Below are 22719 nucleotides of genomic sequence, written 5' to 3'. Positions count from 1 at the left end.
AACGAATAGTAGATAGATAGATAGATAGATGATAGATATATAGATATGAGAGGATTTATTAGGGGGATTGGCTCATGTTATTATGGAAGTTTACAAGTTCCATGATAGACTGTCTGCAAGCTGGAGACCTTGGGAAGCTGGTGGCATGACTCAGTCCAAATCTGAAAGCCTCAGAAAGAGGAACCTGATGGTGCAACTCCCAGTCAAAGGCCGGAAGTCTGAGAACCCAGGAAGCCACTGGTGCAAGTCCCAAAGTCCAAAGGCCAGAGAACCTGGAGTTCTGATATCTACGAACAGAGAAGAAGGATGTCCTAGCTCCAGGAGAGAGAGAATGAATTTGCCTTTCCTCTGCCCTTTTGTTCTATCCTGGCCCATAGTCAACGGGATGGTTCCTGCCTACATTGAGTGCAGCTCTTCCCTATTCAGTCCACTGACTCACATGCCCAATATCCTCTGGAAATACTCTTACAGACACACCCAGAAATGATGCCCCACCACCTAAGTAAGTATGCCTTAATTTAGTCAACTTGACACTTAAAATTAACCATCACTCCCTTCATTCCTAAAGAATATTTTCTCTAGATATAGAATTCTGGGTTGACAATTCTTTTCTTCTAGTACTTAAAAAATATTGTATCACTTCCAGTTGTCTTTTATGGTTTCTGATGAGAAATCCACTGTTACTTGAATTGTCTCTCTCATACCTTACCTGGTGTCATTTTTTCTCTTGCTGCTTTCAAGTACTTTTTTAGCCATACTCTCTTTCTTTTCTTCCAGGATTCTGATGATACACACATTATATATTTTTTATAGTTTCGCAGGTCTGTGAGGGTCTGTTCTATTTTTCTTTTCAATCTGTTTTCTCTCTGTTGTTCAGATTGGGTGATTTCTATATTGTTCTATCTTCTATTTCACTGATTTTTTTTCCTTATGGTCTCCAATCTACTGTTGAGCCCATCCACTGAGATTTTTATTTTGGTTATTGTGTTTTTCAATTCTAAAATAACATTTGGTTCTTCTTTAAATCTTCTCTTTGCTGAGATTTTCTACTTTTTCATTTGTTTCAAGCATGTTTCATTCAAGCATGTTGCTTGTTGAAGCATTTTTTTTTTTTTTTTTTTGAGACAGAGTCTCACTTTGTTGCCCAGGCTAGAGTGAGTGCCGTGGCGTCAGCCTGGCTCACAGCAACCTCAATCTCCGGGGCTCAGCGATCCTACTGCCTCAGCCTCCGGAGTAGCTGGGACTACAGGCATGCACCACTATGCCCGGCTAATTTTTTGTATATATATTTTTAGTTGGTCAATTATTTCTATTTTTGGTAGAGACGGGGTCTCGCTCAGGCTGGTTTCGAACTCCTGACCTTGAGCAATTCGCCCGCCTCGGCCTCCCAAAGTGCTAGGATTACAGGCGTGAGCCACCACGCCCGGCTTGTTGAAGCATTTTTAAAAATCATAACTGTTTAAAAATCTTTGTTAGAGTACAGCCATTATAGAAAACAGTATGGAATATAAAACAAACATCAAACTCATAGAAGCAAGGAATAAAATGATGGTTTCCAGGGGATTAGGGTAGGGGGAGGAGGATTGGGGAAATGTTGGCCAAAGGACACAAAATTTTAGTTTGACAGGAGGAATACATTCAAAGGATATATTGTACAACCTGGTGACTGTAGTTAATAACAATGTATTGTATGCTTGAAAATTGGTAAGGGTAGATTTTAAGTGTTCTCATCACACACACAAAAAAGAATACATATGTGAGGTAATACATATGTTGATTAGCTCAATTTAGCCATTCCACAATGTATACATATTCCAAAACATCACTTTGTACACCATAAATATACACAATTTTGTCAATCAAAAATAAATTTTATTGTAGATCACAAAGATTCCTTAACAGAAAAAAAATTAAAAGAAAAAAATAAATTTTAAAAATCTTTATTAGATAATTCTAACATCTCAGTCATCTCGGTCTTGTCATATATATTAGTAACAAATTACCATAAACTTAGGTGGCTTAAAACAAGAGAAATTTATTCTCTTGTGGTTCTTGAGGCTAGAAGTCTGAAATCAAAGTGTTGAGAGGGCCAGACTCCCTCTGACGGCTCTAGGGAGGAATCCTTCCTCGCCTCTTCCAGCGTCTGTGATTGCAGACATCTTTGGTGTTCTTTGGCATTTAGATACATCACTCTAATCTCTGTCTCTGTACATGGCTTTCTCCCCTGTGTGTCTGTGTATAAATTTTCCTCATAAAGACACCAGTCATACTGGATTTAGGACCTACCCTAGTCCTGTATAATTTCATCTTAACTTGATTTATCTGCAAAGACTCTTTTTCCAAATAACATCACATTTGCAGGCTCGGAGTAGACATGAATTTTGGGGAGACACTATTCAACCTAGTAAAGCATCTGTTGCTTGTCTCTTTTCATTGTGTTTGAAATCTTCCTGGTTGTTGGTATGATGAGCGATTCTCATTTGAAACCCAAACATTTTCATATTATGCTCTGAGATTCTGCATCTTATTTAAACCTCAGTTTCTGCTGGCTTTCTCTCACACTGCTTTGGTAGGAAAAGTAGGGGTGCTACCTTGTTACTTCTAAGTTCTCTACTCAGCCTCTAGTGAGATCCAGGAGAGGTTCCTCTTTAATGTGAGCAGAGATGGGAGTTCCAGTTCTTCGTGTGGTCACCAAAGACACTGTGGTGGGGGTGTTCTTATTATCACTGGGTGATGGGGAAAGTTCTGGATCTTCACTATGCCTCTTCTGACACCACCCCAGGGTTGCTTTGTTACTACCAGGTATGGGGGAAATCCAGGCTCCCCAATTTCAATTACAATTTCTTCTTTGACTTATGAGTTATTTGGAAATATGTTCTTACATTTCCAAATTGTTTTGTTTTCTTTTTGTCAATGATTTCTAACCCAATTTAAATGTGGTCATGTACTGTGATGTGTATCAAAATGATTTCTTCACTTCCTTTCTATTCTAGAACATAGTCAATTTTGGTAAATATTCTATGTGTGGTAACTTATTCTTTATTTGATATGTACAGGATATGACAACTAAATGAAGTATATCTTATTTTCATGTCTTCTCTGTCTTTATCAAATGGTTGTCTTTTTTTTTTTTTTTTTTTGAGACAGAGTCTCGCTTTGTTGCCCAGGCTAGAGCGAGTGCCCTGGCATCAGCCTAGCTCACAGCAACCTCAAACTCCTGGGCTCAAGCAATCCCTCTGCCTCAGCCTCCTGAGTACCTGGGACTACAGGCATGTGCCACCATGCCCGGCTAATTTTTTCTATATATATTAGTTGGCCAATTAATTTCTTTCTATTTATAGTAGAGATGGGGTCTCACTCTTGCTCAGACTGGTTTCGAACTCCTGAGCTCGAGCAATCCGCCCGCCTCGGTCTCCCAGAGTGCTAGGATTACAGGCATGAGCCATTGCACCCGCCCAAATGGTTGTCTTTTTGATCTATTAATTGATGAAAGAAAAGTCTTAAAAATTTCCCTTCATGATGGTGGGTATTATGGACTGAATTATATCCCCATAAAATAGAGATGTTGATGCCCTAACTCCCAATGTGACTGTATTTGGGGATGGGGTCTTTAAAGAGGTAATTAAAGTTAGATGAGGTGATAAGGATAAGGCTATAATCTGATGGAGCTAATGCTGCCCTTATAAGAACAGGAAGAGACTCCCTCAGACCTCGATCTCTCTCTCTCTTTCTCTCTCTCTCCCACCATGGGTACACAGAGAAGGGGCCATGTGAGGTCACAGTGAGAAGGTGGTCATCTGTAAACCAGGAAGAGAGTCCAGGAACCAAATCGCTAGTACCTTGATCTGGGTCTTCTAGCCTCCATAATTGTGAGACAATAAATTCTTGTTGTTTAAACCACCCAGTCTTAGGTACTTTGTTATAGCAGCCTGAGAAGACTAATATCATGTTTGCCCGAAAATAAGACCTACCCATAAAATAAGCCCTAGCAGGATTTCTAAGCATTTGCACAATATAAACCCTACCCCGAAAATAAGACCTAAGATGGATGTGACTACACAGCGAATCGGCACAACCCATGCATTTCCTCCCGGAGCAGTAAAGAAGAGCAGCCCTTCTCATCTGCCCCATGAGAGCTCTATTGCTGGACATGAGAGATTGGGGCCAATGTTTCTAAAGGAAATAGAGCCGCAAGAAATTCAGGATGCAATTCAGGGTTTGGAGAGTTATAATGATGTTCCAGATGATGTTAACTATATTTGAATAAATGCAGATTGTTGTACCGTACTTAAAATAATAACACATCCCCTGAAAATAAGCCATAGGTTGTCTTCTTGAGGAAAAATAAATATAAGACGCTGTCTTTTTTGGGGGGAAACACGGTATTTAAGACCTTCCTTCTGAGATCATTGTTACTATTTCTAAAATACATTCTTTAGAATTTTGTTTAGTGTTGTTCTGCTGGTTAGTGGGTGTTTTTTGGTCTGTTGTTAGGTTTTTGTCCCCCCTTAAGATGTCTTCATTTTATTCTCATTTAGAAATGATAATTTAGCAGGGCATATGGCTGTAAGTTAATTGTTTTGGTTTTTTCTTTCCTCAGCACTTGGAGATACTCTTTCACTTTCTTTCAGCTTCCTTTCTTTCTTTCAGCTTCACTTACTGAGAAGGGGGTGTTGCCAGTCTGATTGTTGTCCTTTTGTATGTATCTGTCTTTTCTCTCTGGTTGCTTTTAAGCTCTTCTCCATGTCTTTGATGTTCTGCGCTGCTACTATAATGTGTAGCTGTTTTATTTAACCTGCCTGAGATTTATGTACAGTTATGCATTACATAATAAACTTTCAGGCAACAATTGATGACATAAATGACAATAGTCCTATATGATTATAATACCATATTTTTACTGTATCTTTTCTATGTTTAGATACACAAATACCATTGTGTTACAATTTCTTATGGTATTCAGTACAGTAATATGCTATACAAGTTTGTAGCCTAGGAGCAATAGGCTTTACCATATAGCCTAGGTGTGCTAGGTAGGTACCTGTACCATCAGGTTTATATAAGTATACTCTATGATGTTCACACAACAATGAAATCTCCTAATGACACATTTCTTAGAACATATCTCCATTATTAAGTGACACATGATTAATTCCTGAGTCTTAAGATTAGTATGTTAATAAATTTGCAGAGATTCTTAGCCATTATGCTGTCAAAATCTTGTCTATCCCAGTTTCTCATTTCAATCTTTCTGGAACTTCAATTAAACATATAATGGATATTCATATTTTAACATCTGTATCTCATCATCTTAATTATATACTCATGTCTTAGTGTCTCTCCATTATTATTTTGCATAATTCCTATATATCTTCTGATTCACTTATTTTTTTCTTGAGTTATGTTTAATCTGTTGCTTAATTTATTCATTGAGGTTTATTTAGTGACTAATCTTTTTATTTCAATTATTATATTTTTCATGTTTAGAAATTCTTTTATTCTTTTTCAATTTTACCTGGTCATTCTTTTACGGTCTGTTCTTTTTTTTCAAGTTCCTCTTTTATTTCTGTGAACATTTTAAGTATAACATTTTATATTCTACATTTGAGAATTCTAATATCTGAAGTGCTTTGGAGCATAATTGTGCTGCTTTTTAAATTTACTCTTGGCCATAGATGTTTGTCTCCTTGTATATTTGGAAATTTTTGTTGATCTTACTTTGTAGAAATAATATAGTTCCTGGATTTGGGGTATGTTTATTCAAAAAGAGCCTTCATTGCTTCTGCCAAGTACTCATGATGTTATAAATCTAGGAGCAATTTAAATTAATATCTAGGTTTGGAATTTCCAGTTCTATGGAGGTAGTATAAACTTAACCATGAGGGCAGCCTTATTATTACAGTTTCTCAAGAAAACCTCTACTTTTAATTTTTCACCAGAGCTGCAGCTTGAGACAAACATTATCTTGTTGCCTCCCTTTGTAGCAGACAGATATTTTTTTCTGTAGTCTGTCTTTTCACTGAGGATGAGACTTCAAAACTGTCGACTTCAGGGGATCTCAATTTTTCTTCATCACTTTGCTTAGCCAAAAGCCTTTGCCTCCTGTTCCCCTGCCCAAACATTAAAACCAAACATGCTATTTTATTCCATTTTCATGAAGTTCAAGAACAGGCAAAACTAACCTATGCAGATAGAAGTCAGAACAATATAACCTTAACATTTGTACCCCCATAATATGCTGAAATTTAAAAAAAATTTAAAAAAAGAAGTCAGAATAATGATTTTCTTTTAAGAGTATTCACTGAGAATGGACTGAGGGAGCCTTTTTTCTTTTCTTTTTTTTTTTAATTTCCAAATGCTACACCAACCACAGGGAGCTTTTTTAGATTTTGGAAATATTTTTAATATTGATCTACATACTGCTTTTATAGATATATACATATGTAAAAAATTCATCATATTGTACACTTAAGATCTATGTACTTTACTGTGTATAGATTTTATTACATTTTTTTAAAAAATTACACAAATAAGGTCCTAGTTTCCTGTTATCAGCATACATTCCTGATTTCTCTTTTTAAAGAGATCATCCATGCACATAAAATAATTCTGGTTGTATTTTCATCAAATTTCTCCCTGTGTTTGTAGTGGGTTTTTAGAACACCCATTCCCCAGTAATGTTGAATGTGTAAGTTGCATGTTACTCTTCTAATTCTGATACTGTTTTTGGAGACCTGAATATTTAAATATTATTTAAATATTCAGGTTGGATTTTTAACAAAACTTTAGGCTTTGTGTTTGCTTGGGGAAATAAAGGAAGACACATAAATCCCCCATGAGAGGAGCTTTAGTGGTAGAAATGATGCTCTACAGGGCAAGGTGGGGTAGCCACAGTGATTATTGTGATTCCCCCAGGGAAGGGGCAACCTTCAAGCTAGAGCCAGCCTTGAGAGATCTACTTTCCCTTCCCAAGTGAAGACTATCACTACTTTGGGGCCCATCATAGAGGACAGATGTTGGTTTATTTTTAAAGGATTTGGCTAGCCATTCTTCCCCTACCTTCTGTCACTCTTCTTTTTTTTCTTTCAAGTGAGGCACCCATGTGTATATATGAGGGTTGTTATAGGTTGAACTATGCCCTTTCAAAAGCTGATCTTGAAGTCCTAACCCCTAGTACCTTATAATGAAACCTTATTTGGAAATAGGGTAATTACCATATGTTCATAGCAGATTAGAGTGATGCAGCTGCAAGCCAAGGAATTCCAGTGATTGGCAGCCATCACTAGAAGCCAGGAAGAGGCAAGGACAGAGTAAACCCAGAGCCTCAGAGGGAGCACGGCCCTGCTAACACCTTGATTTTGGGCTTCCAGCCTCCAGAACTTTGAAAAACTAAATTTATGTTATTTTAAGCCACACAGTTTGTGGTACTTTGTCATAGCAGTCCTAGGAAACTAACACAAGGATCCTTGTTAGGTTCATGGAGGAAAGTTGGAAATGGTTAGGAGATGACTCAAGGTCTGTCTTTGCCTTATCACAAGACATAAGCTGTGGGTTAGGACCCCCTTGGTCCTGAAGTTTAGTCAGAAATGAAAACAAACACACTCTAAATTATTATGTAAGTCATGGGAGGGAATTTAATTTCCAAAGATTGGTTTATATCTAACATTTCCGGGGGCCATCTGTTGTATAATACAAGGTGTATCTTGGCTTTATTAGGCAAAAATTTTTGCCAGGAATTGGGTTGTGATTTCTTGCCCAAAGCATTTCAATTAACAATCTACCTGGCAAATGGGGATCACTTGTGAGCCAGGAAGTGTCCTAAGAGTGGATATCTTAGTGAAATGAGCAAGAACAAACTGGGATATGAAGGAAAAACAGTCCTTTCTGTTTTTCATTTATTTCTATTTTTCATTTCAAATTCAGGGAATGATTTTAAGGCACAGGCATTGGTGTGCCTCTCAAGTCAAGGATATGCATCTATTTATAATATTTTCAGGGATCAGGAGGAGAATGCACATAGAGCCTTTGAAAATGTGTGTGAATAAACGTCTACATGAACATATGGCAGGGGAGTGTGATCCTGTTAAACACTTGCTGTGTTTGGCAGGAGCCAAGAGCTAGAATGCCTGCTCACTTAGTTCTTCCCACACCCTCAGATGTGTGAGTCTTAGCAGGTGGGAGGATCTGTGCCTTGCTTCCTGGGGTCTATGTAGGAAGGACAAACTACAGCCCCAGCTGCAGCTAGGGAGTGCTTTGTCCAATGCCAAGGCAATATCAGGACACAAGTGGAGAGTACATATTGCTCTGAGGGTGGAGTCTGAAAAACTGTGGAAGGAAGATATACAGTGTCCTTCTAGGTGAATGGCACTGAGGTGTTTACAGGGCTCTGTCAGTACCTGTGGGCTCTGTATCTCATTGAGAGGCCATGTGTCAAATCAAACCTGCCTCCACACCCTGTTAGGCCCCTCTGCCTTTGATCATCAACTTTAGACTAAATGCACCTTTAAGGATCTGAAATGCCTGTGGCCTAAAACCCCTACCCAGAAACTGGAAAGGCTCTTTGGTACATGCTGTTTCTTTTGCTCTGGATAGTCTTCCTCTCTCTGCTAGCTCATCCTTCAGGTCTCAGCTTATACATCACCTGCTCGGGAACAGTCACTGATCACCATGTTCTCACAGTCAGGATTTTGCACATTTATAGTAATGCACTCAATTTTATTTATAACCATTTTTAATACCTGTCCTTCTCATCAGATTGTATGAGGTTCTTTTTTTGTTCACAGTTGTTTTACTAAAGCCCATAGAATGCCTGACACATAGTAGGCATTTGATAAATATTGTTGACTAATGGGCAGCCCAGTATCCTCCTACTTGAAAAATTGCTGACTCATAGTTCTTTCTCAATAAAAGGAAGAAGGATGTGGTGAAGGAGACTTAAAAAATTAGCCACATTTTCAAAGAACTCCTTCACATTAAAATGGAAGGAAGGGACTTAGAAGGAAACCCAGGAAAGGAGAGTGTCCTGGAAGGCATGAGAAGAAATTTTTTCAAGAAGGAGAGAACTCCTGATACTTCAAAAGTCACTAATAATTCAAGACTTTTCTAACACAAAATTATCTGGTGCTGAGAATTTTATCTCTAAAAGGTAAACATGGTCATTACCAAGGGTTTTATTTAACTTTTTATTTTTTTCGAATCAGAGTCTGGCTCTGTCGCCCTGGGTAGAGTGCAATGGTGTCATCATAGCTCACTGCAACCTCAAACTCCTGGGCTCAAGCAATTCTCCTGCCTCGGCCTCCCAAGTATTAGTAGCTGAGACTACAGATTTGTGCCACAACACGCTGACTAATTTTCCTATTTTTAGTAGAGATGGGGTCTTGCTATTCCTCAAGCTGGTCTCGAACTTCTGACGAGCTCAAGCAATCCTCCCACCTTGGCTTCTTAGAGTGTTAGGATTACAGACATGAGCCACCACATCCAGCCTCCAAGGCTTTTAGAATGCAGTTTCTCATTTGCTGTGGACATGACCATAAAAACAAAACAAACAAAAAAAACTTCCCACTAGATTTTCTATCTGCTACCTTGCTAGCAATCAGCCTATTGGGAACATTTTATTGAAAAAAGAAAAAAAAAAAAAACACAACGAACCAAACAAATCTTCTAGGAGAGAAGACTCAAAGCAAAACAATCATGGACCTAAATTGGGAAGGGCTGGCAGGTGATGACAATTTCACAAATCAGAAAGTTGGAGTTACACAGGCACATCTAGCTCACAGAATAACTGGATTGGCTTGAATCAAAATGTAAATCTACCTTTGGAGGATGCCATCAATAGCACAAGCTTGGAAGAAACCATGAGTATAGTAGTACGATTTTCAGCCCAAGATGCATAATATATGGGCCACCTGTAACAGCTGCAGGGCACAAAGACACAGGATAAAGGCTTCCTAAATAACACAGGTGCTACTCAGCAGTCAGGTATTCCATGGAGTTAATTAATATGATAGTTTTCATTAACTTATTTAAAAATAAATACACTGACATTGCACAAAGGTCAAATAATATGGAAGTATATAGCATAAAATGCAACAGTCCCTCTTACTCACTGGCCATTTTATTTCATTCCCCCTTTGTAACCATTGTTAAAGTTTGTGGATGTCATTTGAACTCTTCTTCCATACTTGTTCAATCATGTTTGTATGAAATTTTTACATACATGAGATTATACTTAAAAATTTTTGTATTTTGCATAGTATTTCATAGAATGGGCAGAAAATACTTGAGCATCATTCCATTGATGAACATTAGTTTAAAGAAATAACTATTACCTAAAATGTAACAATAAAGATTCTTTTACATACAAAAAACATGGAAGGAAGGAAGATAATTCAGTGGAAAATGGGCAAAATGTATGAAGAGGCGAGTCACTGAAGAAATTCAAATGGCCAACAAATATACAGAAATTCAAATGGCCAACAAATATAAAGAAAAGATGCTCATCCAGACTGCTAATCAGAGAAATGAAAATTAAGCAATATTTTATACCCTTAGGCTGGCAAAAATTTAAAAGATTTATAATATTTATTGCTAGCAAGGATTTAGAGAATAGAGCGCTGGTACACTCTATTGGTAGGAGTTCACAAGAATACAATCTGTATTGAGGATATTGGTAGTAAATTTAAAATTTTTAACTGTGCCTATGTTTGCAGAATTATTTATGAGTAAAAAACTGAAAACAGGCCGGGCGCTGTGGCTCACGCCTGTAATCCTAGCTCTTGGGAGGCCGAGGCGGGCGGATTGCTCAAGGTCAGGAGTTCAAAACCAGCCTGAGCAAGAGCGAGACCCCGTCTCTACTATAAATAGAAAGAAATTAATTGGCCAACTGATATATATATAAAAATTAGCCGGGCATGGTGGCGCATGCCTGTAGTCCCAGCTACTCGGGAGGCTGAGGCAGAAGGATCACTCAAGCCCAGGAGTTTGAGGTTGCTGTGAGCTAGGCTGACGCCACGGCACTCACTCTAGCCTGGACAACAAAGTGAGACTCTGTCTCAAAAAAAAAAAAAAAAAAAAAAAAAAAACTGAAAACAACTTAATATCATATAAAAGGCAAGTGGTCAAATAAATTATGGTACATTCCTGCTATGAATTGCTACAGTTATTGACACTGATGAAAATCTATGTTAAAATTTTTAAAAAGGAAATTGCAGAACAATATGTATAATATAGTTCCAATTAAGTAAAAATATATAAAAGTATATTCTCCAAAGGAGAAGGTCTCAAAGGATTCACACTATTTATATTTAATAGTTGGTGTGAATCCTGAGACCTATTCGCCTGAGGAAGTGAGAATGGGGATTTTACTTTTTACAATGAAACATGTTCTGCTATTTTTAAAGAGAACTTTATCGAAGTATAATTGACACAAAATAAATTGCACTTATTTAAACTGTCCAAATTGATAAACTTTACATTGTATACATCTGTGAAACTATCACCACAATCAAGCTACTATCCATCACTGCCCAAAACTTTTTGTGTCTCTTGGTAATCCCTCCTTCCCCTGCCTCTTTCTGACCCCACTCCTGTCCCCTAGCAACTACTGATCTACTTTCTGTCACTATAAATGAGTTTGTATTTTCTAGAATGTTATTTAAATGGAATCATACAGTATGTATTCTTTTTTTTCTGGCTTCTTTGACTCAGTATAATTATTTTGAGAGTCATCTATGCTGTTGCAGGAATCCATAGTTTGTTCTTTATTGCTCAGTACTATTTCTCTGTACGGATCTATCACAATTGGTTTATCCATTCACTTGATGGATATTTGGCTTATTTCCAGTTTTTGGTTATTACATATAGAGCTACTATGAACATTTGTGTGCAAGTCCTTGTAAGGACATTCACTTTTTCCGCCTCTTGGGTAAACAGGAATGGAATGGCTGGGATACATAGGCGTATGGTTAGCATTTTAAGAAACTGCCAAAATGTTTTCAAAGTGGTTGTACCATTTTACATTCTCACCAGAGATGAGAGTGTGGGACTGAGGTAACACATGATCTCTTTATTATCATCAGGTGAGGTAACGACATCAACCATCAGCTTACTGTGTTAAGTTCAATCAGGGATTGTCCCTGCTAAAATGTGTCTAGTCCTCTTTAGTCAGATTCCTTTGAGAATCTGATTAAGGTCACAGTCGTCGTGGAGTATAGGATGACACACATATGGACAAATGCCAGGTAGGTATCACCCACGTTGGAAATGGCCTTAACAAAAACTGCGACACCTGGGACGTAAAGGAGAGGGCTGAAGTTCCCGCACATTGAGAAGTCAGAATCATTGGGGCTTGGGAAGAGGGGGAGAGAAGACAACGCCTAGTTTTTAGCGATTGGTGATGGTGGTGCCAGCAGAGGGAAGGAATAAGTTTGGCGGGAGGAAGAAGAGTTCATTTCTGGTTTGTTGCCTGTGAAGTGTCTACCATGCACAAAGAGGAAGCTGTTCGGAAAGTGTAAACGTACACGTTTGGGTGGAGATACAGATTTCTGGTGCAACGACATACAAATTTGGGTGAAGTATCAGGAGCAACTGTAGTCAGCAAGTGTAGTCAATACATATGTATCTTTCGCAGCAATCAGTCCCACACCTCACAAAAAACTTCCACACCTTGAGCCTCTCTACACAGTCCCTCCCAGAACGTGTGCAATGATGTAATCCTTTTCTACCGGAGACACCCCCCAAATCTAGTATGCGCATGCGTTGCGCATGCGTACTACCCCGACTGCCGCCACTCCCTTCTCTGGGCGCCTGGCCTCCCTTCCTCTCGGCCCGCCCCGCCCAGGCGGCTGCCCGTGACCTGCCTAGGCGCAGGGAACGGAAAGCCAGAAGGGGCAAGACGAGTTTAGTTCGTCATGGGGCTGTTTGGAAAAACCCAGGAGAAGCCTCCCAAAGAGCTGGTAAGGGTCACAGCGGCGGCAAATGAGCGGGTGGATTTGTGTGTGGCGTCGTAGAATTGGTAAACGACTGGACACTCTGTTCCCCACGGCTGCCCGGTACCGCCCGGCCCCCATTTCCGGGGTCTCCCACTCGACTGAGGGGCCGGAGGAAGAATCTTTAAGGAGCCGGTTGTAGGGTGAGGAGCCCCTGTTACTTCGGCTCTAGACCAGGTAGCCGAGGGCTGGATGAACAGTTTCTCAGCCTCGTCATAGGGCGCGGAGATAGCGACACGGTCTTGGCCTCTGGAAACCCCTCTGTGCGCATTGGTACGTCCCGCCCGGAACCTTTTCCCGCGCAGGCCCCGCCCTCTCACGCCGGTGTGTTTACGGACCACCGGGCGCACCTGCCCCCGCCAGGAGTGTTGTTCCGGGAGGACCGGGCCACCACCGCGGGAAGGTCCTGCAGTTTTCATCTACCCTGTTGTATCGAGTGGGAGTCTCTATTTCCTCTTTCCCTTCCAGTACAACCTTATGTTGACTTCTGACACTTACTAATTACAGCAGGGATCCAACCAAGAAGAATGCCATCAGTGATAGTTCTGGACCCGGCAGTGAACTCCAAATCTGCATGTTAATTGAGATAATGTTGGGAGGCAAGCGGTTGAAAGTGCCCTGCAGGGTTAATCTGCCTTCCCACATCTTAGTTCTGTGAGCTCAGGAAAGTTAACTTCTCTGTGCCTTAGTCTTATCCTCTGTCGAATAAGAATGTTAATAGTATCATCTCATTAATTGAAGATTAAAAGATGTAAAATTTTTTAAGTAGTAGTAGTTACAGCCTTGCTTTGGAATGTAGACCAGCAGCATAAATATCACCTGGGAGCTTGTTAGAAATCTCGGGCCCTACCCCAGACCTACTGAATCAGATTTTGAATTCGGACAAGATCTCTAATGGTTAGTATGTTCATTAATGCTAAAGAAGCACTGTCAGCCGGGTGTGGTGGCTCACACCTGTAATCCTGGCACTCTGGGAGGCCGGGGTGGGCGGATCGTTTGAACTCAGGAGTTTGAGACCAACCTAAGCAAGAGCGAGACCCCGTCTCTACTAAAAAGATAGAAATTAGCTGGACAACTAAAAAAAAAAAATATATATATATATATGTATATATAAATTAGCGGAGCGTGGAGGCGCATGCCTGTAGTCCTAGCTACTCTGGAGGCTGAGGCAGGAGGATCGCTTGAGCCCAGGAGTTTGAGGTTGCTGTGAGCTAGGCTGACGCCTCAACACTCTAGCCCAGGCAACAGAGTGAGACCCTGTCTCAAAAAAAAAAAAAAAAAAAAGCACTGTTATACAACATCCAGATTTGTCCATAATAGGAAAAACCTAAAATCTTTCGATAAATGATCTTACCTTATCTCTAGCAGGCATGTTTTTAAAACCATCTCATGCGTCATGTAATTTCTGGTACATAATACATGTGTTAATTTTTTTGTTAAAAGTCAGTATTTCATCAGGCAACTTATTTGGTTTTGCTGCCTGGTAAAATAAAAATCCTGGTGCTTAAATAAGAGTGTGTGACATCACTTTGTAAACTGCAGAACATTATATAGATATACATTTTGCAGCATGTATAGTCTAACATGCTAATTATTTTAGAATTGTGTTTTTGATGGTAGGGAGAGATGATTTATTACCTTCAGTGTTTGGCCTTAGTGTTCCCATTCATAAATTGATTCTGGGGAAACAAAAAAGATCCTGGGGAAAATGGTCTTATTACTGTTTAAAGTGTAGTTTAACAGTATATGTTAGTGTATGTATTACTTATATAACACTCAGATTATTTTAAAATGATAAATATTGTTAATACAATGTCGGCATACTTTTTCAGTAGGGTAACCTACCTGGGAAAGCTAATTAACACCAGACTACAGCAGGGTTGATGTATGAGATTGGTTTTTAAAATATGCCTGCCAGGGCTGAATGAGTAATAACATTTATTAAATAAAAGATTTCGCTTTTTTTTCATTATGGACAAGTCCAGGTGTTGTAGAGCAGTACTTCTTAAGCATTAATGTGCACACTAATCACTAGGGATCTTGTCATAATTAAAAATTTGATTCAGTAGGTCTGAGGTAGGGTCCAGGAGTTCTAAGAAGCTCCCAGGTGATATTGATGCTGCTTGTTTGCACTTGAGTAGTAAGATTGTAGAATGTATAAAGATTAGTATTAACTACCACCTTTAGCCAACGTATTGAACCCGGCATTGTGATACATACTTTGTTGGGACTCTGAATGTTACAGTGTAGGTATTGTTATTATCCGCAGTCTGTAAAGTGTGGAACTGAGGCATAAAGTGTTTAAGTAATTTGCCCAAGGTCATTCAGTTTGTAAATTACAGCACCAGAGGTTATAATCTAGTAAGTATCCTGAGGCCTATACTCATAATGTTATATCATACTGTTTATGCAGCCTCCCAAAAGTGGATTTTAAAGATTAAATAAGCCAAAGAACTTAACTTCTAGCAAATGAGATAAACATTTTCAAAAACAAGTTTGGATTGGTTACTGCATATACAGTTATAGGAGTTCAGAGGTTGGAGTGAGCAGCTCTAGGCCGGAATGATTAGAAATGATTTGACCGGTCGCTATCATGTTTTCCATGCCCTTCCTGCCTATGAATGGGTTCTTGACTATTTAGTAGGATTTTTAGTATTAGATAGGTGATCTATTTTATCCAGTGCTGGAGATACCCTGCCTAAGATTTTCTTCAAGTTCCTCCTCAGTTCTTCAAAGTACACTTTCAGTTCTGATTATATGTTGTTTTAGTTTGTCAAAAGATTCTCTACTTTAGGTTCAGCTTCTTTAATACTAAGCACTAGGGTCTCTCTCACACCTTGTGACATGGAAACAGTGTTTCTGTCACTTGCTAGAGTTATTTAGCATGAGTCTGTAATTCAAGAAAGTGGAAATAAAGCAGGGATGGTATATTAAGGTTCTCCAGAGAACCAGAACCAACAGGATGGATAAATAGATGACTGGGAATTTAATGTGGAAATTGACTCGTGTGCTAAGTCGCATGATATGCCATCTTCAAGCTGGAGAACAAGAGAAGCTGGTGGTGTACCTCATTCCGAGGCTGAAGGCCTGAGAATGGGGAGAGGGATTTGGACTCCAGCACTTCCATCGGTGTCTCTCCCTGCCCCCTGCTGATTGAAGGGGACACTGATGGAAGTTCTGGAGTCCAAAGGCTGGAGGACCTGGAGTTCTGATATCCAAGGACAGGAGAAGAAGAATGTCTGAGCTTCAAAAGAAAGAGAGAACAAGAATTCACCTTTCCTCTGCCTTTTTGTTCTGTCTGGGCCCACAACCAATTGGATGGTGCCCACCCACATTGGGTGAGAGTAGATCTTCCTTACTCAGTCCACTGATTGAAATGCTAGTCTTCTCCAGAAATACCCTCATAGAGATACCCAGACATAGTGCTTTACCAAGCTTTCTGGGTATTCCTCAACCTAGTTGAGGTGAAATTAACTATCAGCTAAAATTAACTATCACAGATGGAAAATATTTTTTTTCTCTGTAGAGCTGCTGATGCACAGATGAAGTACTGAGAGCCATATATGAATAAGAAGAGAAGTAATGTTTTGTTTTTTTTTTAAGAAGGAGAAAGAAATAACATATTCAACTTCATAAAAGAAGCTAAGCAAAGGAAATTTTTAAAAATGTGATAATGTTGACAGAAAGGGAAGAGGCGTTAGAGAAAGAGAGGGACTTGACTAAATGCTGTTGTCTCAGCCGGGCATCTCTTGAGTTGTGATAAATTTATAATATGCCTTCTATTAGAGGCTGGAAGATGCAGACACGAGGGTCCAGGTTCTGACACAGGATAAGGAGGGGCCAGGTGCAGTCATGCTATACCATCGTGGTTGTCCCATATGGTACCTTTTAGGCCATGATGACAGGTCAGGTCAGGCAAGTAAGATACATTATGGGTGGTAGTCCAAGCAATCTGATATATTAATAGTAGGCAGCATAGAGTAGGTGCTAAATAAATGTTTGTTGAATGATAAGTGAGTATCAGAATAAGGTTAAGTAAGATTTAAGGTCAGGGAGTCCCAAGATGAGCAATGTTTCAAGGAATTTTCCAAGAAGACATTTGCTATGTAAATAGCCTTAACAGACTAAAGTCATTGCCCCTAGACATCTCAGACACTTTGGGGGAGACATCTTAGTGGTGAAACCTATCTTAAACGGTATAAGTAAAGACAATACTGGACCTGCTGAGGATGAGGATGTTTTATAATCCATTTAGAAACCTGTGACAATCTTGGTTTGGGAATCAGGGGGACATGAGATTCTGCTGGAAAGAGTTCTTCTTTTGGATTTGGGGTTCTGCTGGAAAATTGTGCTGTCCTACTTAGGGACTTCACTGATTTAGCCTTTGGGTAGAGTGCTACCTTCTGTGGCACCAGAATTCTTAAATCATATGACTAACTTATGTCCTTAGACTGGGTCATGACTCCTTGTGGCATACTATCAGGAAAGGGAAGAAAGTGAGAAGGGGAGATAGAGAAAAAGATGAAGCTTCATTGACTTAGTTCATACAACAAAGATTGCAATATTTTGGTGTGCATTCGGTTGGAACCAGGTTTACAAAAATAAGAGAATGATGACTTAAAAAAATATAGTTTACTGGGGAAACTGACATGTGAGCAAATATACTTTAGGGCAGTAATATAAATATAAACAAAGTCTTTGATGTCACAGTGGAGGGAGTGATTAACTCTTCAGAGTGGGGAAGGAGAACTGGTCAGGGAGCGTGTCTGGGTCTTGTCACAAGAGACATTAGCAAGGCAGATGGGTAGGTATAAGATTAGGAAAGGGGAGGAATTCCTAGCATAGTGAATTGCATGTGCAAGGATAGAGTGTGGAAGATGGAAGAGCCAGGAAAAAGTTCAGAATGGTTGGAGGATGAAATGCTGTTCTGAGTGGGATGTAGGAGGAGTGATGATAGTGGTAAGATGTAACATTGGAGAGGGAGATAGAGGGCAAATTAGCAGAGGTCTGTGTGTCATGCTTGCTGAAGATGGGGAGCATTCAGAACAGTGGTTTAGGACATGAATTGGATAGAAGAGATTTAGGTAGGGAGGCCAGTTAGTGGCCCAGGTGAGAGATGATACTGGTCTTAGAATGGGAATGGAGAGGATCGTTTTATGAATATTTAGGATATATAGTCAGAATTTGCTATATACTACTTGTGGGATAAGAGTGCAAAGATGATTCTTAGGTTTTTGTTTAACCCTGCCCTCTAGTCACACCTAACCATGGCCCTGAATAGCAGTGCCATGAACTGAAATGGAGAGAATTCAGGGAAACAGCAGGTTTGATGAGAATGGTAATGATGGAGGAAAGGGTGCTGAAGAGCTCAGTTTTGGACAGAATTAAAGAGATCAGAGAAGATAGACACAGTACTATCTTGGTAGAATATTTTTCTCTTTTACTTTGTCCTCAGCAAAATTGTAAGGTACTTGAGGGCAAGGATTATATTTTTATTTATGCTTTCATCCACTGTGCTGGCATAATGTTGAACTCCAATAAAAGTAAGGTGCCCATTGGGTACTTGTTTGATGGATGGAAGTAGAGATGGTGAGAGAGAACACTTGGACATTTGATAATTGAGCTGACATATACTCTGCTGACAGTGATCAGAATAGGCAGATTTTCATCTAAGTTCACTTATATTTGTTGTTTTGGGCTAATTTCTAGTTTTACATGTATTTTAGATTGTCTGAAATGATACACAAAATTCTAGTTTCACTGGGCCAAAATCAGGGTAACAGGAGGGAGACACTTCCTTCAGAGATCAAGATTTTAGGGAGAGGAGCTTGGTAACTGAGGGACAAAAATCGGAGGGAAGCTTACTTTTCTCTATACACTTTTCTCTATCTTTTGAATTTGTGCCATTAAAAAGTATTAAAATTATCATCTCAAAATATTTTTGGAGTCAGTGTTTGTTTTTTTCCCCATTTTAAATTGATTTTATGTATTTCTGCTTTTGTTTAAGAATTTGCTTGTTATGTTTTTTCTAGTCCTTTAATTTCTCTCATGAAAATGTAAAAAATTATTTAATATTTTAAATTAAAGAACAGAGGATAGTAGATACCCATTGTGGTAGACTGAAAAATGATATCAGGTGCTAATTCCTGGAACCTATAATGCTACCTTATTTGGGAAAAGGATCCTTGCAGGTATGAATAAATCAAGGCTCTTAAGATGGTGGGCCCTAAATATAATCACTTGTATTTTTCTAAGAGTAGGTCAGAGGGATATTTAACTCTTACAGATGAGGAGAAGGCAATATGAACATAGAGCAGAAAGAAAATTGAAGATGCTGGCTTTGAAGATTGGAGTGATGCATCCACAAGCTAAGGAGTGCCTGCAGCTATAAAGAGTGGGAAGGGTCAAGAAATGGATTCTCTCCTAGATCCTCTGGAGGAAGCATGTCTCTTCTGCTACCTTGATTTTGGCCCAGTGATACTGAATTTTGATTTCTGGACTTAGAATTGTGAGACAAGAAATTTCTGTTTTAAGTACTTTGTTATGGTGGCCTCAGGAAACAAATACACTTTTATACATGCTTACTCTCTTTATCCTGTTTCCTTACATTCTCACAGAGAGTGACAGCAAACGTCCTAAATTTGGTATGCCTAGTATTGTTTTGTATATTTTGAAAATGAGATTTATTCATACCCTTACATGTGGACATTTAGATTGTTTTTTTTGGTAATAGAACAATGCTTCAATCAACAGTCTAATACATGTATCCTTGTGTATTTGTGAAAGAATTTCTTTAGAATATATGTCTGCAAGTGAAATTATTGGATCTTAGGCTGTGACTTCTTTGTAAAAATAGCCAAATTGGCCTCCAAAAAGAGTTGAACTGATTTATAAATTCGCTAGCAAGTATGAAAGTTTCCTGACTTTACATCTTCTCTAACACTTGTTATTGAATTTTTGACTTTTGCCAATCTTAGAAGAATGAGATTACTATCTGGCTTTTTCCTGATTACCAGTGAAGTCGAGCATCTTTTAAAATTTTTATCTTCTCCATTTATGTGGCTTGTCATTTCACTGTTGTATATATTGTCATAAAGACACTGTCTTTGTCATGAAGAGTTTAATTTCTTCTTAAAATAGAACACCTACAAAATGCCAAGTACTTTATTTTAAAATTTTGTTATGAAAAATTTTAAGCTTTAAGAAAAGTACAAGAAATAATAGTGTTTTATTGCTTTGGGACTGCTATAACAAAAGACTGTAAACTGGATAGCCTATAAACAACAGAAATTTATTTTCCACAGTTATGGAGGCTGAGAAGTCCAAGATCAAGGTACTGGCAGATTTGGTGTCTTGCGAGGCCCCTGCTTTCTGGTGTATAGATGGTGCCTTCTTGCTGTGTCCATACATGGGGGAGGGGACAAATAAGCTCCCTTGGGCCTATTTTATAAGGGCATTATTCCCATTCCTAATGGACTTAATCACCTCTCAGAAGGCCCACCTCCTAATACCATCACTTTGAGGTTTAGGATTTCAACATAAGAATTTTGGGAGATGCACAAACATTCATACCATAGCAGATAGTATAATGAAAACCCATATGTTAATCATCTAAATTCAGACTTTAATAGCATTTGACTATTATTTGATAAACTTAATTTTTTTACTGAATCATTTTGAAGAATAGAGATTACACATTTCACATTTCAGATTGCATTTCTAGAAAATATGGAAATTCTTCTACACAATGAACAAAATTTCCTTAATATCAAGTATCCAGTCCATATTTAAGTTCCCCCCATTGTATTCCTAATATGTCTTTTTTTTTTTTTTTTTTTTTTTTTTGAGACAGGGTCTTGCTCTGTCACTCAGCCTGGAATGCGTATGATCATAGCTCACTGTAGCCTTGAACTCCTCAAGGAGAAGTAGCTAGGACTATAGAAATGTACCACCATGTCCAGCTAATTTTTAAGATTTTTTGTAGAGACACGGTTCTTCCTATGTTGCCCAGGCTGGTCTCAAACTCCTGGCCTCAAGTGATCCACTTGTCTGGGCCTTCCAAAGATTATAGGTGTGAGCCACTGCTCCTAGGTCCCCAGTATGTCTTTTGTAAATTTTTTTTAAGTTAGGATCCAGTGAAGGACCATGTTTTGTATTTATTTGCTTTTGTTTGGTAATCTCCTGCCTTTTACTTTTTTGTTTTTTTGTTTGTTTTTTTGGGACAGAGTCTCACTTTGTTGCCCTGAATTGAGTGCTGTGGTGTCAGCCTAGCTCACAGCAACCTCATACTCCTCAGCTCAAGTGAAACTCCTGTCTCAGTCTTCTGAGTAGCTGGGACTATAGACACAAGCCATGATGCTCGGCTAAGTTTCTATTTTTAGTAGAGACGGAATCTCATTCTTGCTCAGGCTAGTGTTGAGCTCCTGAGCTCAAGCAGTCCTCTCACCTCGGGCTCCCAGAGTGCTAAGATTATAGGCGTGAGCCACTGTGTCCAGCCTCTCCTGTCTTTTACTTATACCATTGTAAGAGTAAAGACTTTTTTGTTAAGTGTAGGCCATTTGTCTTGTAGACTGTTCCTTGTTCTGGATTTGTCTGATTGTATCTTGTGGTTAGCTTTTTCTTGTATTTTCTGCTTCTATGAAATGGAAGTTGGGTCTAAGCTCAATTAAATTCAGGTTAAACAATTTTAGTAAGCATACCTCACAGGTAATCTGTGTACTTAGTATATCACGTCAGACAGCATATAATGTCTGGTTGTCTCATACTTAGTGATGCTAATAACTTTGGTCACTTGGTTGAGGTAGTGACAACCAGATCTCTGTTATGTTTTTCTTTTTGCTGCTAGTAAGTAATCTGAGGGGTGGGTGATACTTTGGCACCATATGAATGTCCTATTCCTCATTAACTGTTCATTAGACACTTTAGGGCCTGTTGGTGTCCCTCTCTTGATCAACTATTCTTTTTTTTTTTGAGACAGAGTCTCACTTTGTTGCCCAGGCTAGAGTAAGTGCCATGGCATCAGCCTAGCTCACAGCAACCTCAAACTCCTGGGCTCAAGCAATACTACTGCCTCAGCCTCCTGAGTAGCTGGGACTACAGGCATGCACCACCATGCACGGCTAATTTTTTCTCTATATATTAGTTGGCCAATTTCTTTCTATTTATAGTAGAGATGGTAGTCTTGTCCTTTCTCAGGCTGGTTTCGAACTCCTGATCTTGAGCAATCTGCCCGCCTCAGCCTCCTAGAGTGCTGGGATTACAGGCGTGAGCCACTGTGCCTAGCCCTTGATCAACTAATCTATAAGAGTTTTTAGAATGGTGGCCGGGCGCCGTGGCTCACGCCTGTAACCCTAGCACTTTGGGAGGCTGAGGTGGACAGATCATTTGAGCTCGAGAGTTTGAGACCAGCCTGAGCAAGAGCGAGCCCCTGTCTCTACTAAAAATAGAAATTAATTGGCCAACTAAAAATATATAGAAAAAATTAGCCGGGCATGGTGGCACATGCCTGTAGTCCTAGCTACTCGTGAGGCTGAGGCAGAAGGATTGCTTGAGCCTAGTAGTTTGAGGTTGCTGTGAGCTAGGCTGATGCCATGGCACTCTAGCTTGAGCAACAAAGTGAGACTCTGTCTCAAAAAAAATAAAAGAAAAAAGAAAAGAGTTTTTATAATGGTGATTTTCCTAATTCTGTGATTTATTATTATCTTTTAAATAGAGACTGAGTCTTGCTGTTGTT

General features: G+C 39.2%; 1 protein-coding gene and 1 non-coding gene across 3 annotated transcripts in view; both read left to right on the top strand.

The window, feature by feature from the left end:
- The window catches only part of RNF103 (ring finger protein 103), a 94973-nt gene that overhangs the window by 35371 nt on the left and 36883 nt on the right, over positions 1 to 22719 (top strand). The window contains exon 1 of one of the 2 annotated variants that reach the window (XM_012774330.3): positions 12781 to 12953. The exons of the other annotated variant lie outside the window; for it this stretch is intronic. Within the exon in view, the coding sequence (XP_012629784.1) occupies positions 12909 to 12953 (45 nt within the window). The 5' untranslated portion in view covers positions 12781 to 12908. Of the gene's footprint in view, positions 1 to 12780; positions 12954 to 22719 lie in introns of those variants that run through there. 2 annotated transcript variants of the gene reach the window in all.
- On the top strand, positions 9479 to 9612 carry LOC142870366 (small nucleolar RNA SNORA32). Its single transcript, XR_012918775.1, has one exon. It is a non-coding gene; the product is annotated as a small nucleolar RNA SNORA32 (small nucleolar RNA).

This window comes from Microcebus murinus, chromosome 3 (genome assembly GCF_040939455.1).
Source record: "Microcebus murinus isolate Inina chromosome 3, M.murinus_Inina_mat1.0, whole genome shotgun sequence".
Lineage (NCBI taxonomy): Eukaryota > Metazoa > Chordata > Mammalia > Primates > Cheirogaleidae > Microcebus > Microcebus murinus.
The sequence above is the reverse complement of the archived record's forward strand: the minus strand, read 5'-3'. Positions and strand labels throughout refer to the sequence as shown.